The sequence below is a fragment of the Sylvia atricapilla genome, chromosome 8, assembly GCF_009819655.1.
Source record: "Sylvia atricapilla isolate bSylAtr1 chromosome 8, bSylAtr1.pri, whole genome shotgun sequence".
NCBI classification, from domain to species: domain Eukaryota; kingdom Metazoa; phylum Chordata; class Aves; order Passeriformes; family Sylviidae; genus Sylvia; species Sylvia atricapilla.
In genome coordinates this window covers 8274922-8295688 of record NC_089147.1, presented here as the reverse complement: position 1 = coordinate 8295688, position 20767 = coordinate 8274922, and the positions used below count along the sequence as shown (strand labels likewise).

Genomic DNA, 20767 nt, shown 5'->3' with positions numbered 1-20767 from the left:
CCTCCAGTGCATGTAGGAGACCTAATGTGCCAGATACTCTTGTGAGGAGCATCCCAGGGACACATCCAGACCTACAAAAGCAGAGGGCAGCCAGGGAGGATCAACATGGCAAACATGTGCTTGGCTGGAGTGGAGCATAACCTGGCCAGCAGCTCTGCCCACATCAACCACAGCTGGCCAGGGGTGGGAGCCCACCTTTCGTTCATAGCACAGGGATGGAAAACAGCAGCTTGGGAGGGCCTGGGAAGTGACTGCCCTGCCAGGAGAGACTTCATGCTGAAGCAAGCAAATAAATAGAGTGATTTTCCCCCAGCAAAGCAGAGCTGCTAATGAAACCACCTTTCTGCATGACACACTTAGCAGTGCTTCAAGAAAATCAGGGAGGCAGCAAATCCATTAGCACAGAAAAGCCTCATCTTCCAGCCCTGACAGCACACTGTCAACACTCAAGATTTTCATCTGTAGAATAGCTTTAGAGCCACAAATTCACAGATACCTGGAGTGTTTCGAAAGCAGATCCAGCAGAATGGGATGTCAGTTTGTCCATGCAGCTGTGCCATGTGTTACAGGAACACAGGCCCTGCTCCAAGAAGCTAAAACTCCCTTGGCTGACACAGATTGTGCCACTATGGAGAAGCGCTGTAGGATGGCTTGTGCCAAATTTGTTTAAAAATTCCTCCTCTGTTACCAGGGGTGTTTCAAACACCAGCATGTGTTAGGACTGGACTGATGTGTGCTCCCAGATTAATGCATGCTCCCCTGAGGCTGTTGGCCAGCTCCATGAGGGCACACTGGTGTTCATCTTGGTGTCCACCAAGAAGGTTTTCACAAAGGTGCATTCCAGCATGTTATCCCTGGAGTTATCCCTTCTCAAGGGCAGAACTTCGCCCTTCTTTCTGGAGCTTCAGGAGATCCCTGCTGGCTCATTCCTTCAGGCTACTGAGGCCCTTCTAACAGCAGGACAACCATCTGGTGCATCAGCCACTCCTCCTAGTTTGGTGTTACCTACAGAAGTGTCCCTTCAACAGGTCACTAATGCAGGTGGAGCAGTGACTGGCTTCCAGCTGGATTTTGTGTCTCCAGTCACAATCCATTGAGCATGGCAGTTCAGCTAGTTTTTGCCTCAGCCCACCATCCACTCCTTGGGCTTGTACTTCACCAGTTTGCCTAGGAGGATGTTACGGGAGGGTGTTGAAATTAAGTCAACAAACACCCACTGCTCTCTCTTCATTTACCCGGCATGTTGTTGGAGTTTTACACACATCAAGACTGTGACACGATAAGGTGTAATAAATAAAGCCAACAGTTTCCCAAGCTGTCAACTCATCAAAGCCCAAACATAAGCAGTAAGGCGTGTTTGGGGCTATTTAGAGCGAGCAACATTGTGTATCTGTGGGTTGTTTGTATTTCTGTTTCAGGATGAAAACACAGAGATAAGAATACCCATCAGACAGACAGAATCTGGTTCCCTCACCTGTATTTCTAGATGCTGCCTTAAATCAAACAACAGATGCATAGATAGGTACTGAGGAGGCTCATTTTAATCAGCATTCACCTGCCTTCAGTTTACAGCAGAAACACTGGCACTGTGTCAAGTTACATCACACCATTTTGGCACCATCTGAATGCCTCCCACTAATGCATCAGACTTTCTCTCGGCCTTCCTTTTCATGGGGTTAGAAGAACATCTTGTTCAGAAGATTTGTATAGTGTATACAAAAATCATACAAACAGGTTGATGCTTCTTTGTTAAAGTCTTGTGCTCTTGGCCTCTTGCCTGAGCTTCATCCCAAGAGAACAGTTCACTCCACATTAAAGAGGCCTTTCTGAGTCTCACCGATGGATGGGGCTGCTACAAGCAGACTGATCTAGTCCAGCCAGAGGAAGGAAGTCAGCTTGGAGAGCCCTTGCTGTACTGACAGTCCCCACAATCCTTACCCCACTCTGAGAGCCACACACGAGCAGCTCCTGGCGACAGAAAAGAGCAGTCTTGGACTGTGTCCTGACATGCATGGCTAAACACAGCTCACATGGCCTCCAACCATTCCCCCCAGGCAAGGGCCCTGTCTGCACACCCTGAAGGCAGGAGTTCAGGTAGAACACAAACCACAATCTTTTTTCTTCTTCAGCCCCCAAACGTAGCCAGTTCTTTACCTATCTGCTAGCCCAGCCATCCACAGCCCACCCCCTTGGACCACAACATCCCGGTCTGGGCACACATTTGAACTGGAAAAGACCTTCCCCACAGCTGAACTGCATCCTAAGCCAGGAAATACTCAGTTTTCCATCCAGAGACAGGCTTGAAGATTGGGGCAAACATATTTCTTTTCAATTTACAGCTAACAAAATCCTTGCTTTACAGCTGTCAAAATACTTCATACAAATTTTTCTCCATGTTGTGGGATAGGAAGAGAGCTGAAAAAAAGCAAATCAGAATAGTTTACTCAGGGAAACACAGAAATTGCATTTGCTAGCACAAAGTCATTTTGACAGAGATCTTCTGTTTGTCTTTCCTGGTTTAACCCAGACTGACAGATCTAGGGCCTAGTTTACTTGAAGTTTTTCAGGTTGAAAATTGTATTTCAAACACAGACATTAAGATCATGATGGCCTTGGAGTGCTTGGACAGCTCCAGCGAATGGGTAGACCATTAAGAGGTCCTATGGAAACAGGGACAGTGAATTCCCCAAAATGTTTATTTGTTGGCAAAGGCACCACAATTCCCTTCTGATTTATTTCTACATTGAAAAAGACATTCAACAGCTTCCCAGCATTAAGACATTTTCACCCCTCACTCCAAAAAAGGGCTTAGAGCTATTTATGCCCAGTTACTGTACATTTCCACAACAGTGTGGAGCCTTGGCAGGCTTCTCAAACAGCTGGTGAGCCTCAAATCCACCAAAATGTGAGGAATAAAATATTTTTCCTCCCAAATTTCTGAGCAGCTGTTTCTTAGGAAAGACACTGGCTACTTTCAATGAATCTGTAAAGCTGCTGGGCAGGAAGCTTAACACACCTCTCTATCACTAACCTTGCTCACAAAGCCAGGGATGTCCTCACCTCTCTAACAACATTTTAGGAGGCATTATTCCATATCACAGAGAATATTTCTTGAGTTAAGATAAACAGGTCTTCTAGAAATGCCAAAGAAATGTCTAAGGAACTGTTTGCTCTCTTCATGTTGTAGTCCTCTCTATCTTTTCAATAAATTCACTTTGGGGAACACCAAGGTTATTTCACAGACCCATAAACCTTCCAAACAAGGAACCCATAGAGCTAGTGAGATCCTACTGTCCTTTTCCTTTTCCCTGCCTTTGGTTACACTGCTTCAGCCCTTCCTTGCACTTACAGTGGTGTTCCTTGCACTTACAAATGTGTCCTCCAATTGATTGGAGCCACATGAATTCTCATTCAGGGGAACACATATGCAGCAACAAAAGGGTTTAGGTTTTGTTTTGTGGGTGTTTTTCCCCCCATCAAGTTGGCCAGATGAATCAGCTCAGAGGGTGGTCTGACTGTCAGAGGCAGCACAGAGCAACCAGCAGCAGTGCCTGGCCAGGGAAGAGCAGGTACTGCAGCTCCCCCTTCCAGGGCTTAGGAAGTGTTTAGCAGCTCAGCTCCTCCACTTAGAAACCACTCTAAGTGGCTCTCACTGGACTGGAAACTGTCAAGGTCAGACTTTCCCACCACTTTTTATCTCATTACTCTCCCTACCTCTGGCGTCCCCTAATTTGAAACCACCCACACGCTCGGTTCATGCGACAGCTCAATCCACTAACGTTTAACAGCTGACATTTTCCCCTAATCTGCTGATTCAGAGGCGTGTTTTCATACACAGGAACACTCCACAGTATCAAACCTATTTCATGTGGGGAAAAGTCTCTCATGAAGCCCATTTGCTTCCCAGCAGAAGGTCTCTTCCAGTTAACATGTGCCTGATGCTCATCACCCAAACACACCTTCAGTAAGTCCTGGTGCAGTGTTCTGATCGCTGCCACAGTGTCCAAGGTACCAGAGCATGCACTTCTCACTAAACCCTTCCATGCTGTGTCCTCCCCATTATCCTCACTCACAAGCCAGAAAAGAAAGCCATCAAAACCCAACCAACCATTAAAAAAAATCCCCACAAAACCACCACACTCAGAACCTCCCCAGAACTTCCTCCTGGCTCTCAAACCAGCAGCAAGGATGCTTGGCTGGATTCTCAGGACCAGCAAAGTGCCCAACAGCCAGTGGCCAAAGAAAGACTGCTGCTGCTGAACCCAGGCAGCTTTTCCAGGAGGCAGGCTCCTTGGCAGGGTGCACCCCTGTGCTGCCAGTTCCCTCACACTGCCCAGAGCACACACGTGCACACCCAAGAGGATGCACTGCTGCCCCTCCTTTCCCAAGGACAGTGACACCAACTAGAGCATGCTCATTCCAAGGAGCAGCTTCTGCTGTTCCCTGCACAGCTGCCAGGCTAGTGATGGCTTATTTTCAGGGACAAGCTCCAAGCTCAGCTGCTGCTGCTGCTGCCAAGCCCTGCCACAACAGATCTTCAAGCACAGGACTGTGCCAGGTGCTTTGGCTGCCTGCCCTCCTCCAGGAGCTTTTCTTCTGCTCTGGATCTCATTCCCAGCACATGCTGCATCTCACCGGATCACAGTCATGCCATAGGAAGGTCAGGAGGGTCTTTGGGCAGTCTGGCAATGCAGTTGGTGTCCAACACTTCTGGAGTCCCTGCCCTGGGCACAGGGGACACCCCTCTCTCCTCCTGCCAGGTAGAACCCCTTCCAGCCCAGCTCTGGGGTTTGGGCCCCTACCTGAGGAGGACCTTTCCAAGGCTGTAAGGCCATTGTGGCCCAGCTTGGAGGGACAGAAAGGTAACCTGCAGTGCAAAAGGTTCAGACAGATGAGAAAAAAAAGGGATAAGTTCACCTTGAACAACCAGTATGAGGTACACATGCATCCCAGGCTCTTACTGTTTGCCACCTCATACAGATCTTCTGCCCTCAGACCCCAAATGAGTTTCAGGCTAGTGGAAAGTTTATTTACTTCTGCTGGGTTTGGATCAGGCCCCTCCAAGGTAAAAAAGAAAACAAACCCAACAGCTAATGGACATGTGACATACATGGAGCTTCCACTCCTATTAGCAGGTCTTTCTGAGACAACACAATTTTTCCACCCATGCATTAAGCCAGTCCAATACTGACATCAGCTCATTTCCATTGATCCTGATTACATAAGAGTGACTTAATTCTCCACAGAATTGAATTTTCCATATGTTTGGATCTTTTGCAGTTGCTACATGACTTCCTTGTTCCCTGTTGAATTTATAATTTATTATCTCTTTGTCCTATGCTTTAAAAGTATGGCCTTTGCTGCAAGCAGAAATTTCCATAGATATTTTGGTTTTTTGTTTCCTGATACATTTATCAAATCAATTTCCTCCTGTTTAAGAGACCTCCATGACCATACTGCAGCATGGACACCCCTTATAGCTTCAAGGATGGCCACCAATTCTGGAGGGAAGTTACATTCTGTTACAACATACATTATGAGTAACTAATAACCATTATGGCACCCAAGTCTTTAGGTACATTTACTGTTATTTATAATTCATAAACATCAATTTTATGAGATCTGAATGTTGTCCAAAAACCCCAGCTGATTGGAAAGGTTATAGTTTTACAGCTGCAGATAAAAATTCTCACTGTATGTGTCCCACCCAACGGAGAGGAATCTCTGTAAAACTATCATGGTCCCTCAGCAGCTTCACTCAAAAAAAACCCAGTAACACCTCTGGTTCAGTTCATTTCCTGGAGGACTGGAGCCCACATTTCCAGTCTCCTGGAGAACATAGACATTCCCAGTGCTACTCACAGGAAAATGTTTCTCCTTTAACATTCATGCAATTCTACTGATTAAAGTCATTAATTTTCACAATCTTCTTTTATAGCAAAGGCAGTTCTATGCACTCAAGACAGGAGTAAACTGGAACAAGGGAAGATCAAGAATACATTTTAAACTATTCTATTGAAAAGACTGGGACTCAGGGGAAAGACATAATCTAAAAGAAGGATCCCTGGGCTGAAGAAATCTTTTCTGTGGCAGGAGATCCACTGCCCAGAGTAAGACTATTAAAATATAAAATTAACCATCTGCTCCTTCATAGAAAGGAACTCCTTCTGCCTCTGCAGGTCTTTGAAAATGATTATTAGTTCCTGGAAATGTATCAGCAAAACAAATCATCATAATGGTATGTGCAAAGAGAAGTTGGAGAGGAAGAGAAGGATGTGATGACATCTGGGAGCGCTCAGCCCTCCCCACTGCAGGATGAACAGCAGGTGCCATCTCCCTCCCACACAGCCCAGGATGAAAGCACCTGCGACCCTGCTCCTTTCTCCTTGAGGAAGGGGAACAATCCTTCAGCCCTGTTCCACACCTGCAGAGGTCACCTGCACACCCTGCCAGAGGCTGGTGGGGCTGCCCTGGATGCATTCCCAGGAGCTGCACGGAGCAGCTCCTGCCATGGGTAGTCCCTGGTGCCTGCCTGAAGCTCAGGGGTCCTGGCCAGCACCTTGCTGCCCTCCAGCCACACTCTCTGCACTTTCTGTTTGCAAGCCTTGAGCTTCTGACCCCTCTCCAAGCACAACCTCTGCTCTCACTCTCACAGCAGCTTGACAAACTGTGCGATGACATTCCAGTGGGACAGCCACTGCCTGCTGAGTGCAGGTTGGCTGTGGCCCAGAGCCAGGACAGCTCGGATTTGGTGACAGCAGGCAATGTGGGTAGCTGCATCCTCAGCACATCTCCTGATACAGACACACTGTCTCCAGCTCTCATCACAGCACTGGCTGTTCTTTGGCTTTAGTGAAAATGGCTTTTTGTTTGCCATGCCAAGCAAAGAAATGATCTGATTCTTCCATTATATACATCCAATGTGAGTAACCTGATGCTCTTATACATCACACCCGTAAGAGTAACATGACCTTCCAGACCATGGAATAATCCTTAGAAGAACTAAGATAAGTCATCTCACTGGGAATATTTTGCATTTAAATTGGGAGAACACCAGGAGATGCACACTTGCCAGACCATGGGATGACCTAGATGACCTAAAGGATCTTTTCTCTCTCTAGGAGGAGGTATGTCACCTCCAAACCTGCACAGCCTGGGCCACCTAATCAGGCTCCTATTTTGTAACAAATTTTGTTACCAGGGCTATAAGACAGACCAGGTGTGTCCTGCTCCCAAGCACCACTGAAGGACCTGCACATCTTCAGCATCCCAAGTGAGCCCACTTGACAGAGCTTTGCTACCCAAGACTGGCTCCCTGCCCAGCACTCTGCTCCTGCTCCATCACTGCCCAGACTCTCAAGTCAAGCCAGCAGAATAATAACCTTGTGAAAAGCCAAGAGCTGTCTGCTGGTGAGAAGGGGAACTAATGCCAGAGATGGTGCAGGTGAGGAGGTAGGATTGTGAGACTGAGCAGAAATAAACTCTTCAGCCTCAGCAGAAACTAACTGTTAGCAGCAGGATACTTCACAAGGCAGCTGTGCCAAAGAAGCCCCCATCCCCTCCTCCATGCAGCCCCCACAAAGAACCACGGAACATTCTTCAGGCAGACACCCATTTGTTCTTAGCCTAGGCAGGACAGCAGCACAGAACAAAACGAAGGTCAGGGGCTGGGTGTAGAATAAAGCTGCAGAAATAATGAGCACCAGGGACACTTCGCTTTCGCACTGGGGACTGCCAGCAGCCTGTTGTGTGGGGCCAGATGTGTCTCACCACATCCCCAGGACACTGGCCACGCCACACAACCCTGGCTCCACGCGTGTGTGTGCGGCAGGCGCAGGGACCAGCCGTGCTCCAGCTGTGTTTGTTTGGCCAGCTGCAGTGCCACAAAACACAGCTGCATTGATCAGGGCCGGTCACCTGGCTGCAGATAAAAGCAGCTCAGTAGCAGGAATCTGGCCCATCCCTGCTCTGCACAACTGGAGCCAGCCCAGTGACCGAGCGGGGTCTGACCGCGGCCGCCTTCTGGTCCAGAGCGCTGTGAAGGTGACAAAGGGGATGATGCATTGAGACAGGGTGAAGAGCAGGCAGCAGAGATGGATTATGGAGCCTGACTCGAGGCCAGGAGATCCCAATTTTTATCCTGGCCCCACCTCTGGCTTGAGCTGCGCTGCAGGAAGTCTTTCCCCTTCCTGCTTTGTCCACATTGCTCATTATTCCTATCTCAATAGGAATGATCTTACCCCACCCCCAGTCCTTTCTGACTTGAGGAAAACTCTTGGCAACCAGTATCAGAAATGCTGTTGTGGTTTTGTTTTTTTTTTCTCTCTCTCTCTCTTCAGAAAAGCCTCCACACTTCATTTCAGATGTTTATGGTTTTCATTTTCACATAATATATGCTATGACTGATGTGTCAAAGCTATCATAGCCTAAATCTTCAGGTTTTATTTCTAAATGCACTATAAAGAATTGCTCCCTGCTCCTGACTGAGTCATCTCCTCTAGATCAAAGCCTGTCCTGCTCAAACTGAAACAAAACAGTTTGGTATTTGACTCTTTCATCTAGAAGCCAGTTCTGTCTGTGCTAAGCAGCAACTCCCTTTCCATATTCAAAAGGGAACGTTTTCCTTCCTTCTGGCAGTATGATGGCAGAGCAGGCCTGCACATTTGTCAATAAGCAACAAAAAGCAACTGCATGAATGAGGAAAGGCAATCGTACAATCAACGGGTGAAAGAAAATTTGAAATTCCATCCCAGAATCTGGGATAAGCAAGCATTCCCCAGGAGCACCATTTCATCAGAAGCTGGAAAGGCTTCAGCCTAGACGGTCAGAGAAGGTGAAGATGTTCTTGCTGAACTGTCCACCGATATTTTCATAAAGCTTTCTCCAGTGTAACAGAATCTCCTCATCTTTCATGGTGCAAATAGCTAACACAGTCCAGACCCTGGTCTGGAGCAAGGGTCAGCCACGTCAGTGCTGCTGGCACCTGGAATTTTGAGTGTGTCTGCTTGGCTAAGGAGTTGTCAGCTCTACAGCCCTCCTCTGTCATAAATCAGTTTTAATTATATTAAATTTAAAGGCATCTTTATCAATTGCACCAGAAATACAGTTAATTAATGTATCAGAAAAACTTGCAGTCAATCCAGTGTAAATTTCAGACCCAGTCTGATCTTTGTGGTCAGCCCATTAAATATGCTGGAATGACACCAGGAATTAATTTGGCCCTTCCCACCTCATCTAAATGTGGGCCAACAGACATGCATGTTTATCAGGAAAAACAAGAACATATGCTGGAAACAGAGCATTTCCAACAAAAACCTCAACCCAGGATGGGAACAAAAGAAAGCTGCAAAGATTTTGTTGCTAATCAGAATGTCAGAGTGAGACTGTTAGATCAGGGTTAAATGTTAGAAGAATACCTTAAAGAAAGCACTGGAGCATCATCCAATGATGCTACATTGAGACCTACAATTTTTTAATGGAGACACCAAGCAGCCAAAGCTATGAGTATGTGTGATCTGGAATTGGTACCCAACAACCCATGGCCCTTATCCTGTTTTGGGGCAATGCCACTTTCAAAGGGACAGCCAGCAGCCTGTGTTAACTACAAGGACAGTCTGTTTTAGCCCCAGCATTCACTAATAGGACACCCTATTTATGGTCTTCAATCCCTCTCACACAAGTCTTGTTCTCTGTGCTCAACACTCACCTATGCTCCTGTCGGTCCCCATGGCCTTGGCATTCCTGCAGGAGCTGGAACTGACCATCACAAGAATAAAAGACTGACCACAGCTGAAACGGTATCAGCAGCAAATGGAAAAAAAAAAAAAAAAAAACAACCAAAAAAACACCCCAGCATATAAGCTTAGGGGATGCCATTATTTAGGCCAAAGAATTGAAGGAAGGCTGACGTGGCCAATCCAAAGAAACACGAATGTGAAATGCTGTGCTGTTTAACACAGATTTCCAGCCAGAGTCAAACCTTGCCTCTGGGTGCTGCCCCTCCAATTCAGGCCATGCTCTGGCTGGGCTGGACTCAGCAGGGCTCCAATGTCTGGATGAACCTGCCCCCCCTTCCTACAGCTCTCCAGGTTTTTCAACCTCAGCACTGCCCAGAGCTTGCTGCCTTTATTTCTAAGTAGTATAATAAAACTGTCACTGCTCTTTTGGTTTAAGAGCTGCAGTGAACTATCAGAATTAAAAATAAATCATTCTGTTTCGGGGAATGCTGAGCCTCCTGGGTCTAGAAAGCATTTGTTTCTCCTCTCAGCCAGACGTGGGAATTCAGCCTTTAGGATAAAGTATGGGAATTTTGATTGCCATTTCATTTCCCCCCACTCTGCCAACTCCCACTTCAATTTCCAGAAATAGATCTCTTCTACACTCAGAGAGCATCTGTTTGAATAACCTGATAGGAAAACTACGCTCACTGAAGTTAACTAGTGCAGGATGCCAACAGGCACAGGCTTCAAGCATCCTTGCCAGGTCTGGCTTCCCACACTGCCAGCTTACACTGGCTCAGCATACAGCAGTGGAACCCACATAAACAGATTCAATCAGTATGTTGGAATATACAGGTGATTAAAGCAAGAGCCCACTGTGCTGAGAGTGTGACAAACTACCACGATCCAAGTGCTCAGATTACAGACCACATCAACATTGTCTCCAGAGCTGTGTATCACAGCCAGAGACAGAATTACAGTTCAATAACCCAGAAATCAAGAGTATATGTTGGCATAATTAATACACTTTGTGATTGATTTACTGGAGAATTTTCCTAGACCTTGGAGTTCACATGGACTCAAACATAAGCCAGACCACACTTGGAGCACAGATAATTTTCTGACACACTTTACTCAGTTACAAGGTCTGTACAGAACTGCATTAGGGCAGCCAGCACCAAACAAATCAGTAAGTCCTTTCAACACCGGGGAGACAACCTAATTTTTGAGAAGCATCATCCCATGAGGGGGACAATTTCAAAGCTCTAGCTACAGCAAATTAAACTGATGTGGCATGTAGGCAACTAGATAATATCATCAGCTAGCACTGCTCATTAGAGAAAGGTGAGAGACATTGTGCATGGATATGTGTGTGTATCCTGTAACATGACCAGTAGAGAGAAAATGGAATAAAGTTGAAGCACTAATGAAAACCTCTGTTTATATAAAATAATACCATGCTTTACTCTAGAGTAAATAATTTACAAGTGTTCCTTTGCTAAATAGTTTGGTAGCTGACTTCCGCTGAAACAAGACGGGCCCTTGCTAGCAGAAACTGATAATATCATTATTAACTCCTTAGTGCTATGATTACTTATAGATAGAAGCCAGTAACCCTTGATTAGGACCATCATGAGAAGTTTAGTGCTCATGTCTTCCTACAGCTTTCCCACAGCCAGGCTGAGGGAGGTATTGCTGGATGGATTGGTGGGTGAAGGGTGAAGAAGCTGCTCTGCAGACATGACTGACTTATTCCAGAGGTCAGTGGCTTTTAGGTCATTATGCACAGGCTCACCAACAACTGTATTCAGCCCTGACACCACTGCTCAGAGGAGCAAGACTCAAGTAAGTGTGGAGCACAAACACTGGCGTGGGAGAAAACCAAAACCACCCAGAACTGTCACATGCACATTTCACTGGTGACTGCACAACTCTGGGGCACTTGTGACCATCTTCCAACGAGACAGGTGAGGTCGCTGAACTCCAAAGCACCTGCAGGCCCAGCACTGGCTACACGTGGAGCCCCAGGCACCAAGTGCAACGTGCCCCAGATGAGGTAAACAACCCACATGGACTGAAAAACATCCAGGAGAAAAAGCACGTAGCCACCGTGCTGCCCAGCAGAATCCAGACCCCTGCAGCTTGGATGGTGAAGCCAGAGCCACCCTGCCCAGTGTGCCCCAGCTGTCTGTGACCTCAGGCTTGGGGAGGAGGGCTCCTGACCACTGGAGTCAGCCAGCCTTCCTTTTCCTGGCACCTTCACCTGGACTTAGTTTATACAACTCCACACACAGCTCATATCTTGGCCAAAGAGGTGTACCCCAGTGCACGTGCACTGAATTCCCAACAGGGACCAAAAACCTGACTGTGGTTGGGTGATCTGAATGCCCATCCCACCCCTCTGCCTAGGTAACCACACAAGGTAAAGACAGCTAACTAACAGCTAGCTCTTTGCTAACTGAGCTCCATTAGTCTGAGTGTTCTCTTCTTCTTTACCACATTTCAGCAGCTACCAAGCTCAGGCAAACCCTTAGCAGATGTGGAACTGTACACTACAATCCCAGCTCTCTGCCTGATGCTGCATTCCCCAGAGCCATGGAGAAGTCTGAGAAGCATGACAATAAAAAGAGCAGACGTTCCCACCGTTCAAGACTACGTGGCACATTTTTAGAGACTGCAGTGGAACACAAAGGATCCTTGAAGATGCTGGCTTTATACAAAGGAGACAGGACATGCTCCCCAGCCAAGCAGCCTGGAGGGAGCTGCTGATGGGATGGATGCAGCAGACAGCCTCCAGCTGTCACAAGCCCCTGCACAAGTCTGGGCTGGCCACATCTCCACTTTTAAAGTCAGCCCCATCTTCCAGACTTGTGATATTTTGCTGCCACAAGTGCTGGCCCCTTAATTGCTGCAACCATGTACCTGTTACCAGCAGGCACCAAAAAGTCTCCTGATTTCAGCTCTTTCACAGCGGGACCATCAGAAGTCAGAGCTGTTTGGCACTGGGACTGTCTGAACAAATACGTGGGCTCCTTCCAGAGACGACAGACTGACAGTGCTACTGGAAGGCTGTGGGGCTGCAGCTGGCTTGGTTGCATTCCTCAGCAGAAGAAAGTCCCAAATTTCACACACACTTGTGGAGGACTTTCAGCAAAAGCCACTTGTGACATCACGTAACCTTGTGCAACTCAGGTTCTCAGAGAAACTTAGAGCTGTGAGCCAGCTCCTTCTCCCCAGCCTCAATAGTTGTCACACTCTGCAGTGACAAATAGCCATGATGAGATCTGCAGGGTGACTTTGGATCAGAGATCTCTCTGCAGATACCTTATCTCACAGGAGCTGCACACACGCTTCCCCTCACCACCTGCCTGGGCTGGCTGCCTCAGAACACACACGGGCTGCAGGACAGAGATCCTCTCCTTGCAGCAGAGCAAGACTTGCTCCCCATCTCACTCAGTCCAAGAGGGAAGGGCTCGAGCCACAACTTGAGCACGAACTGTAAGAATCTCCTGGCTCAGACCCACCTCTTTCGAAGCACTGCTGCCAAAGTGTTATGCAAACTTCTTCAAAAAGCATCCCAACTGCTTTAGCTGCCCACCTCTACACCCCAAACTCACTGCCAGCTCTGGAAAGCCTCATTAATTATTAGCAAGTTCGGGAATCTAAAGATATTTCTTAAAAGATTCAGTCTCCTACAGCACACAAGGAAGTAAAAAAAGCCTCACACGCATCACACCAGTGCTGGGGGTAGCTACTGCTCCTGGTTATCTGTGGAGGAGATTCCTACACTCAGAAATAAGAAGCCCACAGGCTAAATTGCCAGCTAAGACTTGTGTATCCCTATTTGCCAGGCTTTTTTCTAAGCTTTGTGCTCTACTTCTATCCTAAGCAGATCCAAAGTATAAAAAGGAAGGAAAAAAAAAGAAAAACATCAGAAAATCTTTATGCAACGCAGAGCATAGTCCACGCAAGGAGGGGAAGTACTTTAATTAAATTGCAAGTGGCCAAGTCTATATGTTACGTGGGAGTTTCAGTCTGATCCCATAATTCTGAGATATTTACTTCCAGACAGAGCTGTTTACAGCCAAAGACAATGTTGCCATGCTCCAAACCATCCTCAGGCTTGCTTTCTATGGAATTTTGCCCCTGGAGAAAGCAATAGGTCAGTGGAGGAGCAGAGGGGAAACGTATTTTAGTAAGTCCTGGACCTTGTCCTTTGACCTTCAGACAACCCAGCACATTTCCCACAGCACCCTGACACACCCCAGGTCCTCTGGATGGGGACACAATCCCTCCCTGTGGCGGGAACTGCCCTGCTCTCAGCTCCTCCAGCAAGGGCTGTCCTCCCAGCCTGGCCCAGGAGCCCCAAGGCAGACACCCTGGGTGGCTGCAGCCCTGGCTGTCCCCTGTCCTGGCCGGGTTTGGGGCTCAGCCCTTCACGAGAGGCATGATGCCAGCTCTGCTGAGCTTCACCAAAGCCTCAGCTCCTCTGGACACCCTCAGCAACTCCTGTTTGTTTTGGAGGCTTTCCCCTCCTCAAGCTCTGCTCCCTGGATTCAAGTAAATTTAGTAACCTTATTTGTTTTAAATTAAAAAAAATAGAAATAAAAAAGAAAAGAACGTTGGGTACCAGGAGACTGGGGGCTTCCTACTAAACGCTGTTGAACAGATTTTTTTGGTTTGTGAACTTCTACAGTCATTCCTCCTGTTCACACAAGGTTTTTTAGCCATTCACCATAGCCCACAGCAAGAAGTTCCCAAATTTATCCCCTCTTCTTCACAGGGCAGCACAACTCTTACAATGGAAATGCCTTCTCTCAGCTACTGCCAGGGCATTTGCCAGTTCACTGACACTTTTTCCCAATCCATCACCAACCCAGCAGCTCCAGCCCAGGAAGTAGCTGTATGAGCACCTGCACCAGCAGCTCCTTGGAACAAGGCCTTGTCAGACACATCTCTGACCCACAGAGCTGTGCTGACAGGCTGCAGCACAGACTGGACCAGTCTGTCTTGTCTGTTGACCCAAAAGAAAAGCACAAATGACTCAACTTCCAAGATGAAGTAAACAATAATATGCAGGTCATCCAGCTGGCTGTGTGACTGTAGGATCCCAATTCACTTGTTGGGTCTGGATCTGTGCTTCAGCCAGACAGCTTCAAAGAGGAACACCTATGCCCTGGGTGCACATGCTCTGCATCCCCTTTGATGATAGGTGCACCTCTTATTTTTGGTTCCCCAAGATGTCCCCTACAGCTCGGGGCTCTCTGGTTGCTATTGCCTGAAGATGCACTTCCCTGCATTACACGACTCCTGCCTTCCCAGAGGGTACAGCAAATTAGAGTTTACAAAGACTTCTCAAAAGATCAGCATCCCTAATTTCCCTTGATCTAGGGAGGATGGCTGCAAGGACAGCATTGATCACTGGTGAAGAAGCTTGCCTGAATTTGCCATGAAATCTTAAGGAATCCCATCAAATCACTAGATCTTTCATATGTACTGTATGTTGGGATGGAAACATTGAGGAACAAGTATGCAGCTGAGCAGGTGTCCAGAATTCTGATTTTAAAGCCCTGCACAGCCTGTGTGACATGAGCTGCCCCGTTCCCTGCTTGCCCCCAGCCCACCATTGTAGCTGGGAGCTGAAAGCCATCCATGCTCCAGCATAAAGCAGCACAAGCATTTTTGCATAGACACTCCCTGTGTTCCTGGCTGTGGGCGTTCAATGAAAGCCATCAGTGAGAGCCCAGGAACAATAAACTCATTCAGGCAGTGTCTCCCATCCCCAGCACACAGAGCCAGCTTCGAGGAGAGGTGAAGGTGTGGGGAGCAAAGGGAACGAGACTTGCTTACACACAAAGGTAGAGGAAGGGCTCGTGCCCCGTCTAGAGCAATCCAAAAGCAGATGCCCAAAGGCTCAGAGCTTGGCAGCTAGCTTTTATCCTCCTTTTTTACTTTTTTTTCTTTCTTGTTTTCTTTTTTTAGGAAGAAAGCTTCTCTCCTAGCTTCAGGAGCAGGGCTCTTGGCAATTTTGGCAGTGACACAGATGGGGTACAGACCCCAGGGCTGCAGGAGTACTGCTGCCCATGCCCCTTACTCTCAAGAGATGGAGCCAGCCCCAGTGACCATTTTGGGGGGAGCAAAAGGAGCACAAACCTGCCAGTTACACACACACACCTCCCAAGAGCCACCGCTGCTCATGAGATGGGGCTGAAGCCAGCAGCCCTACAGCCCATCTGCAATGAGCCTGTCCTGGTGTGGAGAGCACTGGAGAGCCTTGTGTGAGTGTAATACAACTCACAGCATCCTCATGTGCCCTGTTCAGACAAGAAATGCAGCTGTGCTGGAAGAGACAGAAGTACTATAGTGGCACAGGTGGGATGTCTTGGAAGGGTGGGCATGGCAGATGTTTGAGACAGGCTGTGGTTTCAGTCACAGAACAAAGGTTTCATGTCCTCAAGCCCTGCAGAGTAAATAACTCTGCACTCCTGCTGCCTATTCCCCAACAGAGCCTGTTCCATGCTCCAAAACTGACCAGGGTCCCTCTCACATAAGTGAGAGTTACTGTGTATGTTATGAGGTTATGCATGACACTAATTTTCATCTTCATTTATAAGAAGGCTGAGCCCAGCAGCTGAAAGTTGTACTGGGTTTGGCACAGAGCACTACATTGCCCTGCTTTCTCCAATTGCCACACCAAGACAATGAGTTAAACACAACAGCTGTGTGCACCATCAGCTGAGGAGAAACCACATATGTCTGCAGAGAGCCCAGATCCAGTCCATATGAATCAATCCATTTCCAACTCTGATTAACAATAATTTATAAAGCACCTCAGATTGTTACCAGGGTTCATGTCTTTCATTCATGTCTCTACTTTTCAGCCTAACCCCAAGCATATCCCTTAGTATGTGCAAGAACATGTGGAAAAGAACACATGCCCTAATCCTAAACAGACCCACCCCCTTTCCCCTCCCAGTTAAAACATGTAAACTTAGCAAGCAAACACTTCTTCCTACCAAGTCACCATTTTACTCCTTATCAACACGAAACTGTTGGCTTCTGTTGAGAAGACAATCTCTCCTTCATGGGCAAACAGTGTTCATCTCCTGGGGGGAGCACTGCAAACACTTCCAAGGACCCTCTGACAAGGAATGTGAAGCTTGAATCTTTGCTCAAGAGAGATAGTAAAACATGAATGCCAAACACTTCGCTTTGAAGAACTGGGTTGAAAGTTGCTCTGATTTCCATTACAGACCTCTAACACATTTAAAATACAGTAATAATCTTACAAAACCCCCCAGGCTCACATCACCTGACACTTTAGACTATGAGCATAGGGCTGCATCACCCATGACTGCAGGGACAAGGGCGTCAGTCTGAGAGGTCTTGACAGAGATGGCAGGTAAATGAAGGTGTCACCAACACATCCCTCATCATAACAGTGCACTCAGCACCTTTTCCCCTCCCAGGGTCTGCAGATGGTTGGTCATGGACCAGCCAGACATGTCAGACAAGAGTGGTAAGGAGTAGGCAAGAAGCCATAATGCCCCTAGAACAGGAGTGCAAGTTGGGACAGTTGTCATATTCAAAGGCAGAACACATGAGAAAGCGGGGAGAGCACTCACAGGAAATAGAGGAGGAGCAACAGCAAGAAACCAGCAGCTCTGTCCTTGTCACTGCACAGCTGTGGGTACAGTGACCACCTCCAATCACACCCGCTCCCTGCAGGTCTCCCTCTTGTCCCCTTGGGCTGTTGGGTCTGTTGCTCTTCGTACCTCACACACGCTCCCTAATCACAGGGAGAAGGTGCCTTTTAAAACAGAATCTTCATCAACAGCAGACATTCTTTAGGGAGGCAGAGAAAAAAAAAAACCAAAAAACAAACCCTCCTGCACATCAAGATTATCCTTCAGAGCTTCAATAGCCTAAGAGGAGTCAAGAGGCAGTGTCCTCCAATGCAGCTGGCCTTGCAACCTCATTTGGAGTGGCTGGGAAAGGAAACCCATTCCCAGGAGAGTTTCACAATCTCTCCTTCACTTCCCACATGCAAGTCCAACAGCCCGAGCTCTTCTCACTCCATGGGTGCCACCCTGGCAGCCACCAGCCCCAGCCTCCCACCCACCTGGCTCTGCACACTTCACCCGACCAGATTCCTGCGGCTGCTTCACCTGCCATTGAAACAGGAGAGACTCCTGCACGTGCCAGCTTAGAGCGTGGATTATTGCACATCCCTGATCGTGTTTAAAGGAGAGATGCTGCTGTTTGCTGAGGCTTGCAAACCTAATTTCGTAAGTAGTAGGATAGACCTCGTAGTCAAATTCGTTTTCCCGGAACATCAGTTCATTGCTCAACAGCCCTCCTCGAGTCCATCCAGCTCTATCATTACAGAATTTCCTGCAGGAGCACTCTACCCAGTTAGTGGGAAGGATGGAGACTTCCCATAGCGAGGCATCAGCGAGTTATCCCCACCAGAACGGGCACATATCCCCCGTGCTTATTAATAACAACCCACTTGTCTGCCCTCTCCCCCTTGCTCCTCAAGGCTCCCGACTCCCACATGCTCTCCCCCAGCCCAGCCCTTGTCCAGGTGACTCCAGTCACCCTCCACAGTGGGGACACTCCCAGGCAGTGACCCAGCTGTGCCATTGCCCGTGGCTGCCCCGCAGGGCTGGCAGTGCCTCATTACCAGCCCCGCTCCCACCCTCAGCACCAACACAAAAAAGCACTGGCAGGGCTCCGCCGTCAGTTGCGCTCGCTATTTATTCATCACACATGTGCACAACATCCCCGCTGCTCTGAGGGAGCAGTGTGCATATCTAAAAAGACAATATACAAAACATAGCTGAATCTTAATGAATCTACTGCTTTGCTACTGGAGCTGAATGGAATTGTGCAGACCCTGCCAGGATGGGAAAAAAAAAAAAACCAACCAAAAAACAAACCAACTACACAATATTTGATTTGTAATATAATCCTTAAGATCGCTTTTGCAGTGTGTTATTATTGTGCTTATCAGGCCTGTAAAGCACCAGTTGTAAGGAGGAAAAGGATCAGAACGCAACAGGCAGCACAGTGCCAGCCCTGTCAGAATGCTAAAGTATTGCACAGTAAAAAACCCACAGTCCTGGCAAAAGTTAACATCACACAATACGATACCTCAACATACGGAGCCCCCACCAAAGCAGGATTAGGAAATGAGCTATTAGCTCAAATGCATCTACTGAGGTCTAGGCAAACCTTTCTAAGGATATCTACTTTCTTTGACAGTAATAAGTATAAACGGGGTCTGGCAGAAATACATTCTTTCAGTACCAAGTTCCCCACTTAAATGTTCGAGTTCCATGAGGAGGACAGCAGTTACATTTCCTCTCAACAGGTAAAATTTACCGCAGACTTACTCCGTGCTGCACAAGCGGCGGATCCGCCTCCTGCAGGGGAGGTTTTTCCACATCAGCAGGAGCAGAAATCGCGGAGCACCCGCACACATCCCAGTGCCCGGGCACCTCGTCCCACCGCCTGCCCCCTCAGCTGCCAAGGAGAGCTCATGTTTGAAAAGTGTCCCAGAGTGCCCACAGCAGCACGGAGCTGAGATGTGCCAGTCTCGGCGCTCACGACAGAGCAGCATCCCACAGGAAGCGCCAGAGCCATTGATTGAGGGGAAATAAATGGGCTGTGGGTGACAGCCAGCCCGGATGAGACCTGCCAGGGAGAAAGCTGGGAGCTGCTCACCTACCCTCTCCCTGACCACCAAAACTATTTGCGTTTAGAACACAGGACACTCAGCGTCGAGCCTGTTCAGCCTGGGAGGGTGGAAGTCCACGCAGATTTAGGTTTAGCACGAAAGACGGAGCGGGCAATGTCAGACAACTGAGCGGCTGCAGAAAACGCAACAAGCCGCTGCTTTTAAGGGGCAAAAAAAAGGTCCCGATCTCCGGATCGGGTAAACCGTGACATTTCCCCACATCTCCCTCCTTCTCCTTGCCTTCCTTCCCGGTGCCCGGGGCAGGTACGCAGGACTCCACACGCCCGGGTGGGAGCTGCCGCTGCCCCGCACCTTCCCCATCGCCCCCCGCACCCGGCTCACCGGCGGGCAGCTCTTCCCTCCATCCCCGAGCTGCCCCCGGCCCCTGGCCCCGGGACCCCGATCCCTGGCCCCATTCGCGGAGATCACCTCCCCCGGAGCCAGTTCCCGTCCCCACGATCCGTCCTTCTCCTCCGCGGAGCGGGACCCCCGGCGGGACAGCGCCGGGAGCTGGGCTGGGGCCGCACTCACAGGGACCCCTTCCCCGCGGCTGATCCCGCTCCCACTCCCGAAACATCGCCGCGGGAGCTGCCCCCGCATCCCACCGCCGCTTTCCCAGGGTGTGGGGACAGGGACAGCATTCCGCGGGACCCGTGTCAGCGGGTCTGTCACCCCAAAGACCGCCGCCCCCGGGTGGGGCAGCCGCGGGACACGGACACGCGTGACGCCCCTCTCCCCTCACCTTTGTACTTCTCCATGGCGATGAGCGGGGCCGCAGCCCAGCGACTCCTGAGGGCTCCGGGACGCGGCGCTGCCCTCCCCGAGCTCCGCTCCGCAGGCTCTGATCCCAGCAGCGCCGATCCCGGCCGGCCCCAGCGCGCCGCCCGCCCGCCCCGCCCCGGGGCCGCGCTCCGGCCGGGATCGGCGCCCCGGGATCGGCGCCCCGGGATCGGCGCCCCGGGATCGGCGCCCCGGGATCGGCGCCCCGGGATCGGCGCCCCGGGATCGGCGCCCCGGCCGGGATCGGCGCCCCGGGATCGGCGCCCCGGGCCGTGTGGGGCTGCCCTCGGCTCCGGGCCGTGTCTGCCCGCGGCTCTGGGCTGCGTCTGCCCTCGGCTCCGGGCTGTGTCTGCCGGCCGGGGTGGCACCGCCGGGCCGTGTCTGCCCGCGGCTCCGGGCCGTGTCTGCCGGCCGGGGTGGCACCGCCGGGCCGCCCTCCCCACGGCCCGGCCCCCGGGAGAAGCGCCGGGCTGGGCGGCAGCAGAGGAGAGGAGAGCACCGGGCGCTGGGATGAGGGAGCGGCTCC

At 49.5% G+C, this 20767-nt stretch overlaps 1 protein-coding gene across 3 annotated transcripts in view; it reads right to left on the bottom strand.

Annotated features, from left to right (window-relative positions):
- Window positions 1–20314, bottom strand: part of AFAP1L2 (actin filament associated protein 1 like 2) — a 64998-nt gene extending 44684 nt beyond the window's left edge. For all 3 annotated transcript variants that reach the window (XM_066323553.1, XM_066323550.1, XM_066323551.1), the window contains exon 1: window positions 20204–20314. In XM_066323553.1, coding sequence (XP_066179650.1) covers window positions 20204–20219 — 16 coding nt within the window. In that variant the 5' untranslated portion in view covers window positions 20220–20314. The remainder of the gene's footprint in view (window positions 1–20203) is intronic.
- Between the last annotated feature and the right edge of the window lie 453 nt (window positions 20315–20767).